Source organism: Sycon ciliatum, chromosome 8 (genome assembly GCF_964019385.1).
Source record: "Sycon ciliatum chromosome 8, ocSycCili1.1, whole genome shotgun sequence".
Lineage (NCBI taxonomy): Eukaryota > Metazoa > Porifera > Calcarea > Leucosolenida > Sycettidae > Sycon > Sycon ciliatum.
Genome location: NC_088650.1, coordinates 15,084,801 through 15,098,860, shown reverse-complemented (window position 1 = coordinate 15,098,860; position 14,060 = coordinate 15,084,801). Strand labels below are relative to the sequence as shown.

At 48.1% G+C, this 14,060-nt stretch overlaps 2 protein-coding genes across 2 annotated transcripts; both read left to right on the top strand.

Moving 5' to 3' along the window:
* The first annotated feature begins 1,281 nt into the window (after nucleotides 1–1,281).
* On the top strand, nucleotides 1,282–2,496 carry LOC135823587 (E3 ubiquitin-protein ligase TRIM56-like). The gene has a single exon (XM_065336431.1). The coding sequence runs from the start codon at nucleotides 1,282–1,284 to the stop codon at nucleotides 2,494–2,496; it is 1,215 nt and encodes a 404-aa protein (XP_065192503.1).
* A 1,907-nt stretch (nucleotides 2,497–4,403) lies between these two features.
* LOC135823794 (uncharacterized) lies at nucleotides 4,404–12,417 on the top strand. Its single transcript, XM_065336635.1, has 3 exons — nucleotides 4,404–4,869; nucleotides 7,414–11,004; nucleotides 11,482–12,417. Exons 2-3 carry the CDS (start codon nucleotides 7,424–7,426, stop codon nucleotides 11,714–11,716), a joined length of 3,816 nt encoding a protein of 1,271 aa, XP_065192707.1. The 5' UTR covers nucleotides 4,404–4,869; nucleotides 7,414–7,423; the 3' UTR covers nucleotides 11,717–12,417.
* The last annotated feature ends 1,643 nt before the right edge of the window (nucleotides 12,418–14,060 follow it).

Below are 14,060 nucleotides of genomic sequence, written 5' to 3'. Positions count from 1 at the left end.
CCTCCCTTAGCTTGCACCATGGCTGGTAGCTCGGCCGTAGCTGTACTGATGAGGCCTCTAGCTGTTTCAGCTTTATGCTTTATGGCCGGAACAGCTTGCTGTCTACAGCCTTACAGGCTGCATTGGGTACATGACATGTACATGGCTGTACTTGTAGTCATTGCTACATCAAGTGCTAAAAAGTGTTACGTGTCTACATGGTGGTCTACACAAAGCGATCCACGATGCAGTAACCTGGTTTACCATGGTTTACCGGTGGGTACATGGGTATAAACACGAGGAGGGTTGCACGTAGGTCTACCTCACGACATGAGTGTATAATGAAGCCGATTGTTGCCAAAAAGCTGGAATTTCCCGATATTATCCACTATGAAAGTCCAAACGCCGCTCAAATCTCAAAAAAGGCTCGTTTTTCCTTTCTAATTCTTCATAATGCTCGGATAGTCCCATTATAATGCCGGCATTGTCCGCTGGACCCTAGCCAGGAGGTGAATTACTTCTTTGGAGGCCTTGGTTTGAAGTTTGAACGTACTCGATAATGTTGATCCCATCGCATGTTGTGCTGTATTGTTATGATGATGCCGAGGTGTTGGTGTTCTGTGACTTGGCGGAGGGTAGTGCCAAATGCGTTGACGACGATTTTAGTTGGATTCCCAAGTAAGTGCCACTTGGATAGCCAGTTTCCAGCTGGACTCACGGCGACCTGGAGGTGAGCTTCAGACTCGACGGATGACAGGTGTGAGGCAACGACAGCGATGTCGTCAGCAGCAAAGAGGCTGCATCTCGACTCGAGTTCGGAGTTGCGCATGCTGATGGCAGGTCTAGGCTAGAAATAGCAAGGGCGCGAGGACTGAACCCCTTGCGGTACTCCGGCAGGAATTGAAAGCCAGGGTGAGGTGGCAGTGCCGCCGATACGAACGCGTTGCCGGCGATCAGTAAGGTAGTAAGTAGTTGGTGAGCCACTGGAGAGCCTGGCCTCTCACACCATAGACACAGTGCTCCAGTTTCTTTAGTCACCCGGGATGCCACACGCGATCGAAGGCTTTCCGAGCGAAAGATCGAAAAAGCAAGCATAGACGTGTTGATGGTCATGTCGCCAAGCCCTCGCGCGCTATCACTCTGTCTCTCATCAAGACTCACTGAACCATTATAATCATAGACTAGTAGATCTGCAGCTATAGATGTGCTCTTGTTCTGATGCAATTAAAGTAAAGACTTTTTAGTAGTTTCTCGGACCGTGAGGAAGCCAGGATCTAGCCGGACCAAGCGGTGTTGACGGTCATGGCGTCGAGTTTAGAGTGCTCCTCGTGCGGCTTAGTATTGAATGTGCACTACAAACTCCTCCTGTGTTTGCATTCTGTTTGCGCTGGCTGTGTGTCGCAACTTATTCGGGCAGAAGACAACAGCATCGAGTGTCCCCTGTGCCAAGTTATCACTCCCTCGCCGGGCCAGGGGAAAAGCCACTTCCACACTCTACCCACGTGCAGACCTTCGTTAGCAGGAGCTGCAGCTGCTAGCGGAAATGATTCTGGGCAGCAAGATTTGGTGGAAGATGAACAAACCACGTGTGATTGTTGTATAGAAGACACCGTAGCTACTAGCGTGTGCTTAGACTGTTCTCAGGACCTGTGCGAGGACCATGCTGCTTCCCACATCAAGAAGAGAAAGTATGCAACTCATCGTGTTGTGTTTGCGAGCAGGGGAGATGAAAGCAGTGAAGTCGCTTCAGCACCAGCAGCAACAGCAGGTTCTGGCAGTGTACGGAGCAGCCACTGTCCAGTGCACCTGACCCAACACGTCACACACTACTGCGGGCAATGTGACGATGTAGCCTGCAGTTTGTGCTTAATGTTTTCTGCCCACACTGAACACAGCGAAGCGCTCACCTCAATACAACAAGCAGGCAAGGAGAGCAGAGAGAAGATGCAGAAGCAGTGCAGTGAATCCATCCATGGAAACTGCCGTTCAATCGTCACGAAGAACCTGGAAGCACTGGAAGCCACAAAGCACGGTATCAAGGATCAAGCAGCTGAGCTTTCAAAACAAATAACCGACGAAATCGCAAGGAAGATCGAGCTGCTCAAGAAGCAGGAGGCCAAACTGCTCGATGATGTCGATCAGCTTCAATGGCAGATGTGTCTTCCCATTGAAGAGCACAGATATGCTCTATCTGAATACGTAACGGTGCTAGATCAGCTTCTGTCGATTGCTGTCAGTTGTGATGGAGACTATGATGCAGTGCGTGTTGCACCATGGGTGATGCGCAAAGCTGAAGAGATGGCATCCACCGCTACTCACACTACTGAAGATATAATGAATGTGAGCAATTGGTGCGAGCTTTCGTGCATCAACCTCACAGACCAAGTGACTGGTGAAGATATAAGTAAGATTGGATCTGTGTTTGATGCTGGCGATGTAGACCTACTAAGGCTACATGCTGAAGAGATGGCATCCACCGCTAGTGACACTAGTGAAGATAATGAATATGAGCAATAGGTGCGAGATTTCGTGCATCAACTTCACAGACCAAGTGACTGGTGAAGATATAAGTAATATTGGATGTGTGTTTGATGCTGGCGATGTAGACCTACATGCATCCAAGGTTTGCAGAATTCCTACCTTCACCCAGCACACAGATGCGTGCTTTTGCACAAACCACAAATGTGTGCTTTTGTATACGTGCCGTTAAATCATTTTACTGTGCGATGAAATTGAGGCCACGCAAGTATTTGGCCTTTGATACATGTATGTAGCAGATTGCATTTACGTTATGAAATGAACTGTAATCCTGTGTTCTTCTAGTGCAGTATTGTTCAGTCTGGATATACAGGTTTATAGGATGCATTATGACACGACTCAAAGTACTTTTTCTGTTCACCAATTAATTTTCTGTTTTTTTTCTTTTGAAAATGACAAAAAGCATCTTCATGTGTGTTGAGTTCTACAATGCAGAATTGCAGATTCTTGAACGTTCTGCATTGATTTTCAAGTACTGCACAATGTGTTTTTGCAACATGACATTCTTCACCTCTCCCCCTCCCTGCTGCCGCCTTCTAAACCTTCTATCATACACCAAGCAAGTCTTAGCCTTTCGATGTGCTATTTCTGGCCGGAGTATCCATGAGACCACATGTATCACACTAGGGCTACATGTATATTTTCAAGTATAAGGTCGGGATCCCAAAAAGTCACTTCAGGCCTCCGGTGTCCCTGTTTCCCGGACTGGACCATCGTCGCGGTGTTCTTGCAAGCTTGGTTCACATAGCATAGTGGAATTTCTCAACGGTTCTACAGTGCTCGAGCTCAATGGTACCGGGTGTGATGTTTCTTTAGAGTTTTATTGCTGTACTGCAATAACGTACATCTGGACAATGCGCTCACTCGCCGCTCAGACTTCCTTGAATAACGGAATTATTATTATTATTAGACACAATCTCATAGCATGTGACAAGCATAGCTAATGCAGGGACAGAATCCCCTGAGACAAGGGCGTTCAGCCAGCCACGGCAATAGTAAGCTAGGAAAACAAAGCAAATATGAATTAGAGCAGAAAATGAATGGAAAATTACAAAGAAAAACGATTAGCGGAAGTGAGCACTATCAAAATTCGTGCATCACCCAGGTATTCGAGAATGGTCTTCGATGATAATTATTGCGTCTAGTTCAGTTGTGATAGTAGATCTTTAAACTGACCAATAGAAGAACAAGTTTTCAGACCGTATGGTAATGATAACCAATGAGAGTAGCCGGAAAACAAAGGGGACTTTAGATACTGGGCTGACTTAACAAGAGGCAGGATGAGCGCGTTACGGGTTGAGCTTGTCGAAAACCAATTGTACTTCATCATGTGTGAAGGGGTTTTATGAAGAAATATTTTATGAACCAGTGTACAGAGATGGTGCTTATGACGAACGGAGAGAGGAGAAGTGTGTGCAAGTCGATAAAGGGCATCCGAAGGAAAACATCGATCCTTGTTGTAAAGAATTTTAAGTATAAATCTATGGTGGACTTCTAATTGGTTCAGAGTTGTGTCAGAAAGGCCACACCAAGCGGTATCGCAATAGTCGAATATAGGGAGAATATAGCACTGATAAAATAATAGTTTACACTGGATGGGCAAATGAGTGCAATGTGGTTGAATGAATGACGTCATGCACATTTCAATGACTATGTGTATGCTCTCATATACGATCATCATTCATGAGCAAAATAATTACGGTCAAACCTCTTTAGAACGAACGCCAAGGGACCAGTGGCATTTCAAACAGTTCGCAGTAACGAGAGTTCTTCTTGTCATCGCTGCTATACACGTTCGATCTCATCTCGCATTTTGAACTTTTGACCCGGACCCATCCCAGCGCCGTGTAACTCGTTTCCTACTCAGTCCTATACTAGACAGACTGAAGTCAAGACAAAGCCTGAGTCTGTAAGATCTATCACTACTATCACGTATTTTTAGGTTAGTATCAATATTACATGTGGTATGCCTCGTGCCAGTCGTGGCAGAGAATGGAGCTCAGTGTTTTGTCAGTCTGCTCCAGGTAGGTAGATTCTACGTATAATTACGTGTAGTAGGTTTCCAGAAAGCGTAGGTCTACCAAACCACTTCGATAGGGTCTACCGTCCTGTCGCAGGAGCACTAGTGTGACCTAGCGCTGAGTCCGAGAACAAGAGTCCCGCGCCGCTACCTAGTAGACCTAGTAGTAGTAGATCTACCTGTGCCTGACAGGAGTTGCTACCCAGCTGAAGTCCTGAGAGAACATGAGCTTGGCTCAGCGAGCACTGACGGTAACTGATGAACAAGCTTCTTGTCATCCAGCACTGTACCACTATAAAATTGGTGAATCGGCATTGCCTCTGAGGAAAACGGTAAGCCAACCTCACTCCTACTGAACGATGAAGCATCAGTCATTACTGAATCAATGCGTCACGGATACAATCTGCTTAGGCAAGATTTTTTCAGTTTACTTGAAAAGCGCACTCACCACAGTTCCTGAGTTGTTCCAGACTAATGGCCGGCAATGAATGAATATCCGAAAATCCACGGACATGAACACTGACATGACATGATTGATTGTACTTCGGGGCTTGAAATGTACACAAAATAATGATCCATTTGTGAAATTCAATTCATATTCTTTTCTAACCAACGCCTATTGCGGAGGAAGCCTGATTGTTATGCACATGCCGTCAATAATTTGTAGCCAGCACTGTTGGGTATGTGATGGCAGCACAGCCAACAATACTCCTCAACACTCCACCCCGTTGATAAACTGGCTCTGGCAGCACTGATCAGGAGACAGGCCGAGCAATATAAACCCTGCCTAGCACAGCCAAACCTTTGTGGCAAGAAAGAAATGAATAATGATTCATCTTGAAGATTCATTGAAATGAACCGGTTACACACAGTTTCACACTAGGCACTAGTTATACCGAGTAATTCGACTACGAAGTTTTTTTTAAATTGCCACAAACATGAAGTACATTGTAGATGTAACGTACGGCCGTTGAAATGAATAATGGAAGCCGCTGAGAGCTGATGATCAGTGCAGACTTGTCACCTCTGTAGTATTCATCAGATTCTGTATGATCGGGTTTGTTTAGAGCATGGATACGAGCACATCACCTGTCTATACAACACTTGCAAACTATCAAGTTCTCAAAATGAAATGCTAAGCACAAAAATGCACTCAGATAAGGCCACCTAGAATTAATTCGTTATTTCGGGTCACTTCACTCATCCGTACCAGGGTCGGTCGGTCGGGTTTATTTTTTTATTTTATTTTTTATTTTAGTTGCGGGCATGTGCATACATGTACAAATGTGCATATCGAATAGCTTTTCTCCGTCAAGCTCGTCGATCAAATCTGACTGTAGTCGATCCAGCGTAGCCATTGTCCCATCAGATCCAGGTCCCCTCGAGGACCAGATCTTGGCCTCGCTGGCAAATGAGTCTGACGAGCAGCTCTCACCGAAGTCCTTGAAAACGTCTGTCAATGAGCGACGCAGTGGCGGAGCTGATGGAGTGATGCTGTTTCAGGACCGATTGCGAATCGGAGATAGAAGACAACGTCGTCACCAAGTGCTGCATCCTGTCAATTGGCTGCTTCTGAGGTCGATGTCTGGACTGCTAATTGTTATTATAAAATATTTTGGGTCGCGTGTACGTGTGTACATAGTCTAGTCATGCTCATATGCATGCACTAAAAAAATAAAAAAATTGCGGTCGGGTGAAAAAAACAACGAATTAATTCTGGGTGGCCTAATAATTATAATCATTTCGGATTGCATGCTCACTTTCAGCCACATCAAGAGTACATAATCCCACAAGAGGGTGCAATTCCACTAGTATAGGTGATGTCCGGATACAATATCAAGTTGACATCATTTTTTATGACACAATGCTTATTGTACGCGTATCATGAGACGTATCCTGGACCTGTAGCGGACAAACTCCGGTTTGATTTTGTATAGGTACAAGGAAGCACCGGTGTGTTGACACCCCGTACAAAAGATCGTAAACCACTCGTTCGAAGATGATTGCATCATAAAAATGATGTCAACTTGAACACCGGGATAGCAGGGTGTGTCGGAGTTGCACACTCTGGAGAGGGGGGGGGGGGGGATGTACTCATGGCCTCGTGCATGGATGCAGTGAATGATCTACCGTATTTCCCCGATTTTAGGTCGCACTCGATTGTAAGTCGCATCCCCATTTCCAGGTCCATGTGTCATTATCGTTTTGATATATTCACTTCAGTAGTGATCATGCTCGATTATAGGTCGCACCCCCTTTGTTGGCCCTGAAGAGTTTTAAAACTGTAAAAACGGGTGCGACTTATATCCGGGGAAATACGGTACTCACCTCCCACTCCTTTAGGAGCTGCATCTGCGCCTTGATCCGTGAAGGGTGGTGACGTTCCCACGGATACAGAAAGCTCGGTCTCTAGCCAAGTTTCACGAGAACCGTGAATTTTCCCAGCCACAAGTGTATTCAATAGAGGTTGTGCGATTACGTCATCATTTGAAAAGTGTTGTATGAAGTGGAAAAGCGGTGACGCCACAAAGCAGTGGTTGGGCACTCAAAACCGGGGAGTCGTAAAATACCGGTATTTTACAACTCCCTGCTCAAAACGAAACATATGAGCCACATCTATCGTCTGATCATGCGGTGGTGGCGTCCCATAGAAGCGGAAAGGCGGTTCTTGATCCGCCCTGTATGCAAACACGTGCAATTGTTGCAGTCTAAAATTGAAATTCTCCATAACAGGCACTAGAAAGTAGAGTCACTATCGATGGAACACCTGTAAACTCCACATTCTTCTTTGACCAGCTAGTGTTGTTGAAGTGGAATGTCGGAACTCCCCTCTATTCTTTTTCTTTTCTCTTGGTTTTCTCTTTGCAACACCACAGATCGCTGGGAATGCCTGCTAAAATGATGCCGGGCTATTCGCCAAGGAGGTACACCAAGTCACGATGCCGGCTGTTTGTTATGATGACGGCTGGTTTGTTGCTTGTGTCAACTGAGTATTCAGCTGGTAGCAGCCATGTGAGTGTGAGAGAGGACAGAACCATCGACAACCCCCTGCGGCCAGTCAACCTTGTACCGTTCCCGCCAGACCTGTCTGGAATCATCGACATCGACATCGACAGCAACCAGTTGCGTTTCGAGCGGAAGAACCTTAAACCATCGCGGATGATGACCGTAAGTCTTCCCATGCTGGACATCTTCGAGCGAGAGGCCACCGTAATACCTCTAATCACTGTCTCTGGCCGCGTGAAGAACATGCCGTACACCGAGACCAACTTGACAATTCAATTATATCCTTCGGCGCCGGACCCTTCACTTGTGGGCTTCACGACATGGATTCAGAGGAATGTCAGCTGTGCCGATGTGAAGCCTCCTTGCGCTCTGCCGCCCGACGAAGCCGGACTTATTCAGAGCGCGGTGGTTTCGCCGTTGGGCCGAGAGCTGGTGATCCTGGGCCTGTGGCAGGACAATGGTACGGAAGCAGTGTACGTGTGGCGAGATGGAGAGTTGTTTCATGCCGACATGTCGTTTTATCCCGGCCTGTCCCTGAGCAGTGCATCCGTTGTAGCAGTTCGTCCCACCAGCAGATCAGGACAAGATTCACAAGGTGTCGAGTTCAGTCTGTTTGGACTCACTGGCAATATCACCGGGCTTCAGAGCATGTGGCAAGTAGACTTCTCGAATGGAGCGACGTCCGCAGTGGGGAGTGAAGTAGTAATTGCAGAAAATTCGGAATTGCCCAACAGGCAGTATGCAAGTCTGTACTATGATGAACTGAATGAGCAGTTGATATGGTTCGCCGGACAGGAGGTTGTCAGCAACCTGCCGCTCATACTTCCAAGCACGGCCGAATGCGAGGTGATGCTGTTCAGCCTGACGGAGCGGCTGTGGAGGAGTGGAGGCAGGTTTCCCAGGGACTGCGGCAACTGGACTGTTGCAGGAACGCTGTCGGTGTTTGACCGCAGTGACAGCACGCTGGCCGTTGTCATCCAGGAGTCCCAGCACACCATGACGTCCGTGATCTCCTACTCCGTCTACACGAGGCCATTTGCAGGCAGCAGCAGCAGCAGCGCCGAGTGGACGTACAGAAACGTCCACGGTACCGAGCTTGCAGTCACCACGTCCCACCTGGTGGCCGGAACCGGGGTAGTGCAGCTCGTCACTGATGTATCGCCTTATCTCTTCGTGCTAAATCTCAATACGTCGCGGGGACTGTCCGAAGGTATATTCCACCCCGTCATACACAACGCAGCCCAGTTCTATCCCGCACTTGCCATAGTGTTTGCGCGGACCAAGATCATGTTTCAGCCGCCCTTCATCACGGCCACCACACAGGGGAGCACGCAATCGAGTGTCCTGCTTGGTGGGTCGGTTTGGGATTCCACCCTGGACCCATACTCCCTCTCTACAGTCACCGAGATACCATTCTACGGGGCTGGCAATGGCCTGCCAGTGTTTGACGGAGAAACACCTGGTGTCCGACTGCCGTACAGGCGTTATTTCATGTCCAAGAGTCCCACGGATAGCGAGGGTGGACTGCTTGGCGGGAGGTTCTCTCTTACACTACCGGACGCGGACACTAGCTGCATGACAGTTGTGCACGGGGGAATGAAGTTCCGCTCAATTCTTGACACTCTCGAGCCGCCTCTGGAGGGTCTCTCAACGCTATGGTGTTTCAACGCTTGCGACCGTACATGGAGAAAAGGCTGGTATCTGGGGAAGGACGTACCTGCTGGTCGCTTCAATCATGCAGGCTTTGCAGTGAACGCGTCTTCATTTGTGATATTTGGCGGAGTAGCACCCGGAGCCAGTCTCTTTGAATTCCATAACTTGAAGGACGTGTGGCTATTCTCGTTCAGTGGCAGTGTTGGACAATGTCAAGGTTCCTGGCAGCAGCTCAATGCCAGTACTGGTCACAGCATGTCACCTCTATCCTCGCCAAGCGTCACGACGGTGCAGGGCAGACACCTGGTGTTCGGCGGTACCCATTCGGCAGTGTTGGTAGTATTTGACCTGTCCAACGCGTTCTTCACGATGTCCGTCAACCCTGCAGCAGCCACGTACACGTTGAACGAAGTGAACACACCCACGAATCAAGTTAGTGGTCGTATCGGTCATGTTCTTTTCCAGTACAGCGCCAATTCGCTCCTGCTGTTTGGCGGCCATAATTCTTCTGGTGGTTCGCAGGAAGCGCAGTTGATTGATTTCAGAATTGATTCTCGTGGCCAGTTCCTAATTGAGCAAATAGGAGATTTCTTCGTGCATGCTAGTAGCAGCGGCATCAACATTGTCCCAGTCAAGAATGGGTATATTCTCATGGCAGCCCAGTCAGAGAGCTGGGAGTTTGGGCAACAAATCAGCCGGCCACCAATTGTGTTTCTTGAAAGCGGGCTGTGTCGCTCCGGCTTTCTGCGAAACAAGCAAACCGACGTATGCACTCCTTGCCCACAAGGCACATGGGGAAACGACGGTCGTACGTGCAACCTGTGCCCGAATGCCACGACAACGCTGAAACGCTCCAGCACCTCGCTGTATGACTGCAACCCGTGCGTGGATGACTTCTGCCACCATCACGGAACCTGTCGTCTCTTCGACGGCCGGCCATCGTGCTTCTGCGACTTTGGATACGACCCAAGCGACAACTGCCGGGCGCCGTACATTATTGTTGCCACTGTTCTTGCAGTGCACGTGTCCATGCTGGTCATCGTTTTGTCTTTATACCTTTTCCGAAAGAGGCAAACCAGAGCAAAGGAATTGAGCCGCGAGCTGCGCGCCTCGACCAAGCGCATCTCCGACCTAATGGCTGCCTGGAGAATCGAGTGGAGCCAAATACAGCCTCGACACGTAGTCGGGCGCGGTGGCTTCGGTGAAGTATGGCTGGCCGAGCTGAACGATACATTGATAGTCATAAAGAAGCTGCACAGTCACTTCCTGCATGACGAAGCGTCAATCAAGGAGTTCCAGAGAGAAGTGGAGCTGATGAAGACCCACCGACATCCAAACATTGTGCTCTTCCTCGGCGTGGGCACGGACCCGAAGGACGAACCTTTCCTGGCAATGGAATACGTCAAGCGGGGCTCGTTGAAATCTATCCTTGCTGACAGCTCGGTGGCCGTGAGCCACATGGATCGTCTTCGCTTCATGTTGGATGCGGCCAAAGGCATGGCCTACCTGCATGGCTCTTCACCATCTATTATACACCGTGACCTGAAGTGTGCCAATCTGCTGGTAAGCGAGCGGTGGGTTGTGAAGGTGGCAGACTTCGGAACTGCCCGGCTACTCTCGTACCTGGACAAAGCTCGCAAGGAGTCGGTGCGTGAGGACAGCACCACTAAGGAGATGTCGACGTATAGCGCCGGCAGTCCGCTGCTGGCAAACTGTGATGATGTCACTTTTCAGATTGGCACGTTGCCATACCAATCACCGGAGATGATTCAATGCCAAGTCTACGGCACGGACACGGATGTTTACAGGTACTGCTGGCCTTCATTGCTGCACTCTATTGTAGGCGTGTTGACTTGTATCTCTGCTACAGTCCCAGCCTTCTTGAGGCCATGTGGCTTGAATGCTGCACTTCCTGGTAGATTTGAATAGCCGGAATGCAAAACCTGCTTAAACCATTTCACTACTTTTCTTATCGAGGCCGAAAAGGATTCGTATTATATCAGGTTTGTATCTACATCCCTTTTTGGATTTCCAGGTTTGAAATGGTTCAAGTCAGATTTTTTAATGTGATTTTTGGCCTGGTGGTGCCCCTATGCCTTTTGATTACACTGAGCTGAAGATCTGATTTTCTCAAATTTTGTGGTTAGAGGGGTTTGCTTCGATCTCTACCCAATAAAAAGCAGAAAATGATCGGTGATCATGACTTGTCATTTTGTCACTTGACCTCAGTTTTACTTGATCACATCACGTTCTCTTTCTGTATTGTTGTTGCTGCAACGCTGTAGTTTTGGCATCGTGCTCTCGGAGGCCTATACACGCCAGTCGCCGTTCAAGGACAGATACACGTTTGGCTACATGATCTGTGACGCCGTTCTCTCCGGCGAACGGCCCACGGTGCCGGCCGACGTCCCCTCCGATTATGACGATCTGATGCGTCGGTGCTGGAGCGCCAACGCGGCAACCCGTCCCGATTTCAAAGAGATCGTCGGTCAGCTTGATAAACAGTTGACAAGCTGGTAAACCAGCTGATGTACGTACTTGTAATACCTTTTTTGGGCAATACTGTACAAAGTTGGACAGAACCAGGGAGCAGATATTTTACTACTCCCTGGATTGACCCATGCGGATACAAGCTCATGCAAACAGGGTTTTTCCGTCGTTGATTTCATTTCCAATAGCACGCTCCTGGCCAGGTGAGAATCCTTCTCGCAATGCAAAGGTATGCGTGGATTAGGACAAAATATTATTATTGTTCTGGTCACTTTCATTAACTTTTGGCGAGTCATTTGTTTGCTTTGTAGGCCAGCGATACACACAGTTCTTTAGCTTATTTTGCTGGTCCGCCTCCGACTACTGACAAACCTTGATTGGTGAATGTATGGATTTACACTAGGATGTCTTCACATCACCCATTCCATGCGCCTGCTAAATTTGTTCATTGCTGGCTTTAATACGAATACATCCACTCGCATATCCTGTCCCCTCGGCAACTGGTCGGGGAAACCAGTTGGAGATGATTTATGGTAAATGGTTGGAATCTAGTATAATGGGCGGCTTCAGCTACATGTATCTAGTTTCCTCGGCCCAGCCACAAAGTCATGTTTCACCGCAGGCTTGGTAGCCTCCATTTATAATTATATGCCCTGCACGTTTCAGGTTTTTCGGCACCATGTGACGGGCACTTGCGCCGAGAGTTGAGTGTACTGTCTTATAGACAATGATGTTTTCAGTCTCCTGTGTGCTAGCTGGTCTTCTGCGTCCACATACATAATATGTATGTGGACGCAGAAGACCAGCTGTGCCTTGCGTGTATTTCATGCAACTAATTACTTGATTCTATCCTTGATTCTTCTCCTTGAATTGAATTTTATGAAAATTTTATCAATTTCCTACCTTTTTTTAAGTAGCTTCATACTACAGATTGAATATTGCAAAAATCAAATCTACATTACAGTATTTTCTCTAAGTTTCTATCAGAATTTATGTTCAAACTCAGCACAACTGTCTTCTGAACTGCGGGAAGCCGGTGACCTAACTGATTGGAATAGAGTGCACAATGCCCCCCCCCCCCCCAGCTTCCCTATTTTCTACTCGCCCAAATTCCGGCCAATCCTAGTTGACTACCATGTGCAGGGTTGGCCAGATTATTTTGGCGAGTATAGTTCTGAGGCAAGGGAATGATTTGACTGCCTCGGACCGGTCACGGGGTGTACATGCAGGTCACAGAAGATCAACCGGCCTAGCTGGGGGGACTCAGCGGTATGCATGGGTCCCTCTGTGCTCTCTCTCTCTCCGAGTCTCTGTCTCTGTCTCTCCGTCTAGGCTCTGCGTGCTTGCCGTTATGCTCGTGAGGCACTCCCACGGTGCGGCGCCACGGCAGAGTGGAGAGTCACAGTTCAAAAATCAAGACTATCTATCTGTCTGCGAATCATGAGTGAAAATTAATTGAAAGAGGGGAAAGGAAAGGGCTTTAATCCTGTGCCGGTATAATTATGTGTGTGGTTGACCAATGCTGCTGAGAGAAGGTTAAAATACTATGTAGTAATACCGTAGACAGAGTATGCCAGACAGAGTCCTTGAATGTGATTGATCATGGCACAGGTATAATCTAGAAAATCATTCTTGCTTTATCGAGGGTGAAATTGCCAAGGGTGGTCATTCTCCCTGATGGACAAGAAAGAGGAGCAGCGGCCATCCTATTTATCCTTCCAACTAATCCACCATGATTGACACCAGGGAGTAGTACAATACTACTCCCTGATTGACACAGTGGCAACTCGACTGTATTGAATAATGACCACGCCCTTGGTCCAGGTAGGAGGACCATCCGACCATGCCTCCACGTTGAAGGACCAGATCGGGGCTGCATGCGATCCGGGGGAGGGGGGGGGGGGCGAGTAGGGCGACTCCTGGGCGAGGCGCTGACGTGCACGTGACCAGTGGTGACAGGCTCCAGTCCATTCAGAAAAAGATGATATCCTAGCTATTGGCCATAAACGGGTCAAATTTTGAGTTTTCGTCTCCTTTTTTTTGGCAATCCCCCATGGAATGCTCTTCCAATTGTGTTTTTGAAGTCTATTTCTCCAAAAGGCAAGCCATAACAAGAATAGGATTTCGGCCAGGTTTTGCCCCCAAAGCACTGAATTGGGTAAAAACCATGAAAATCCAGGCCGTTCACTCCACTTGCATAACAGTACATTTGCGGTTCGAACCCCAGTTGAGGTGCCTTTTTGGACCCTTTTTCAAGTTTCGAATCGCGCGGCACTGCGCAGTGTAGATTTACCACAAAATCGTCGAACACGGGATCGGGAGCTCTCCAGAGCCAGCGCTCAACCTTTTCTGAATGGACTGGTACAGTCCGTGC

What these genes read in the sequence shown, in the direction of transcription:
- LOC135823587 (XM_065336431.1), top strand. Translation starts at nt 1,282, where the DNA reads ATGGCGTCGAGTTTAGAGTGCTCCTCGTGCGGCTTAGTATTGAATGTG.
- LOC135823794 (XM_065336635.1), top strand. Translation starts at nt 7,424, where the DNA reads ATGCCTGCTAAAATGATGCCGGGCTATTCGCCAAGGAGGTACACCAAG. An exon ending in ACGGACACGGATGTTTACAG is followed by an intron (nt 11,005 to 11,481) that starts GTACTGCTGGCC and finishes GCAACGCTGTAG; the next exon opens with TTTTGGCATCGTGCTCTCGG.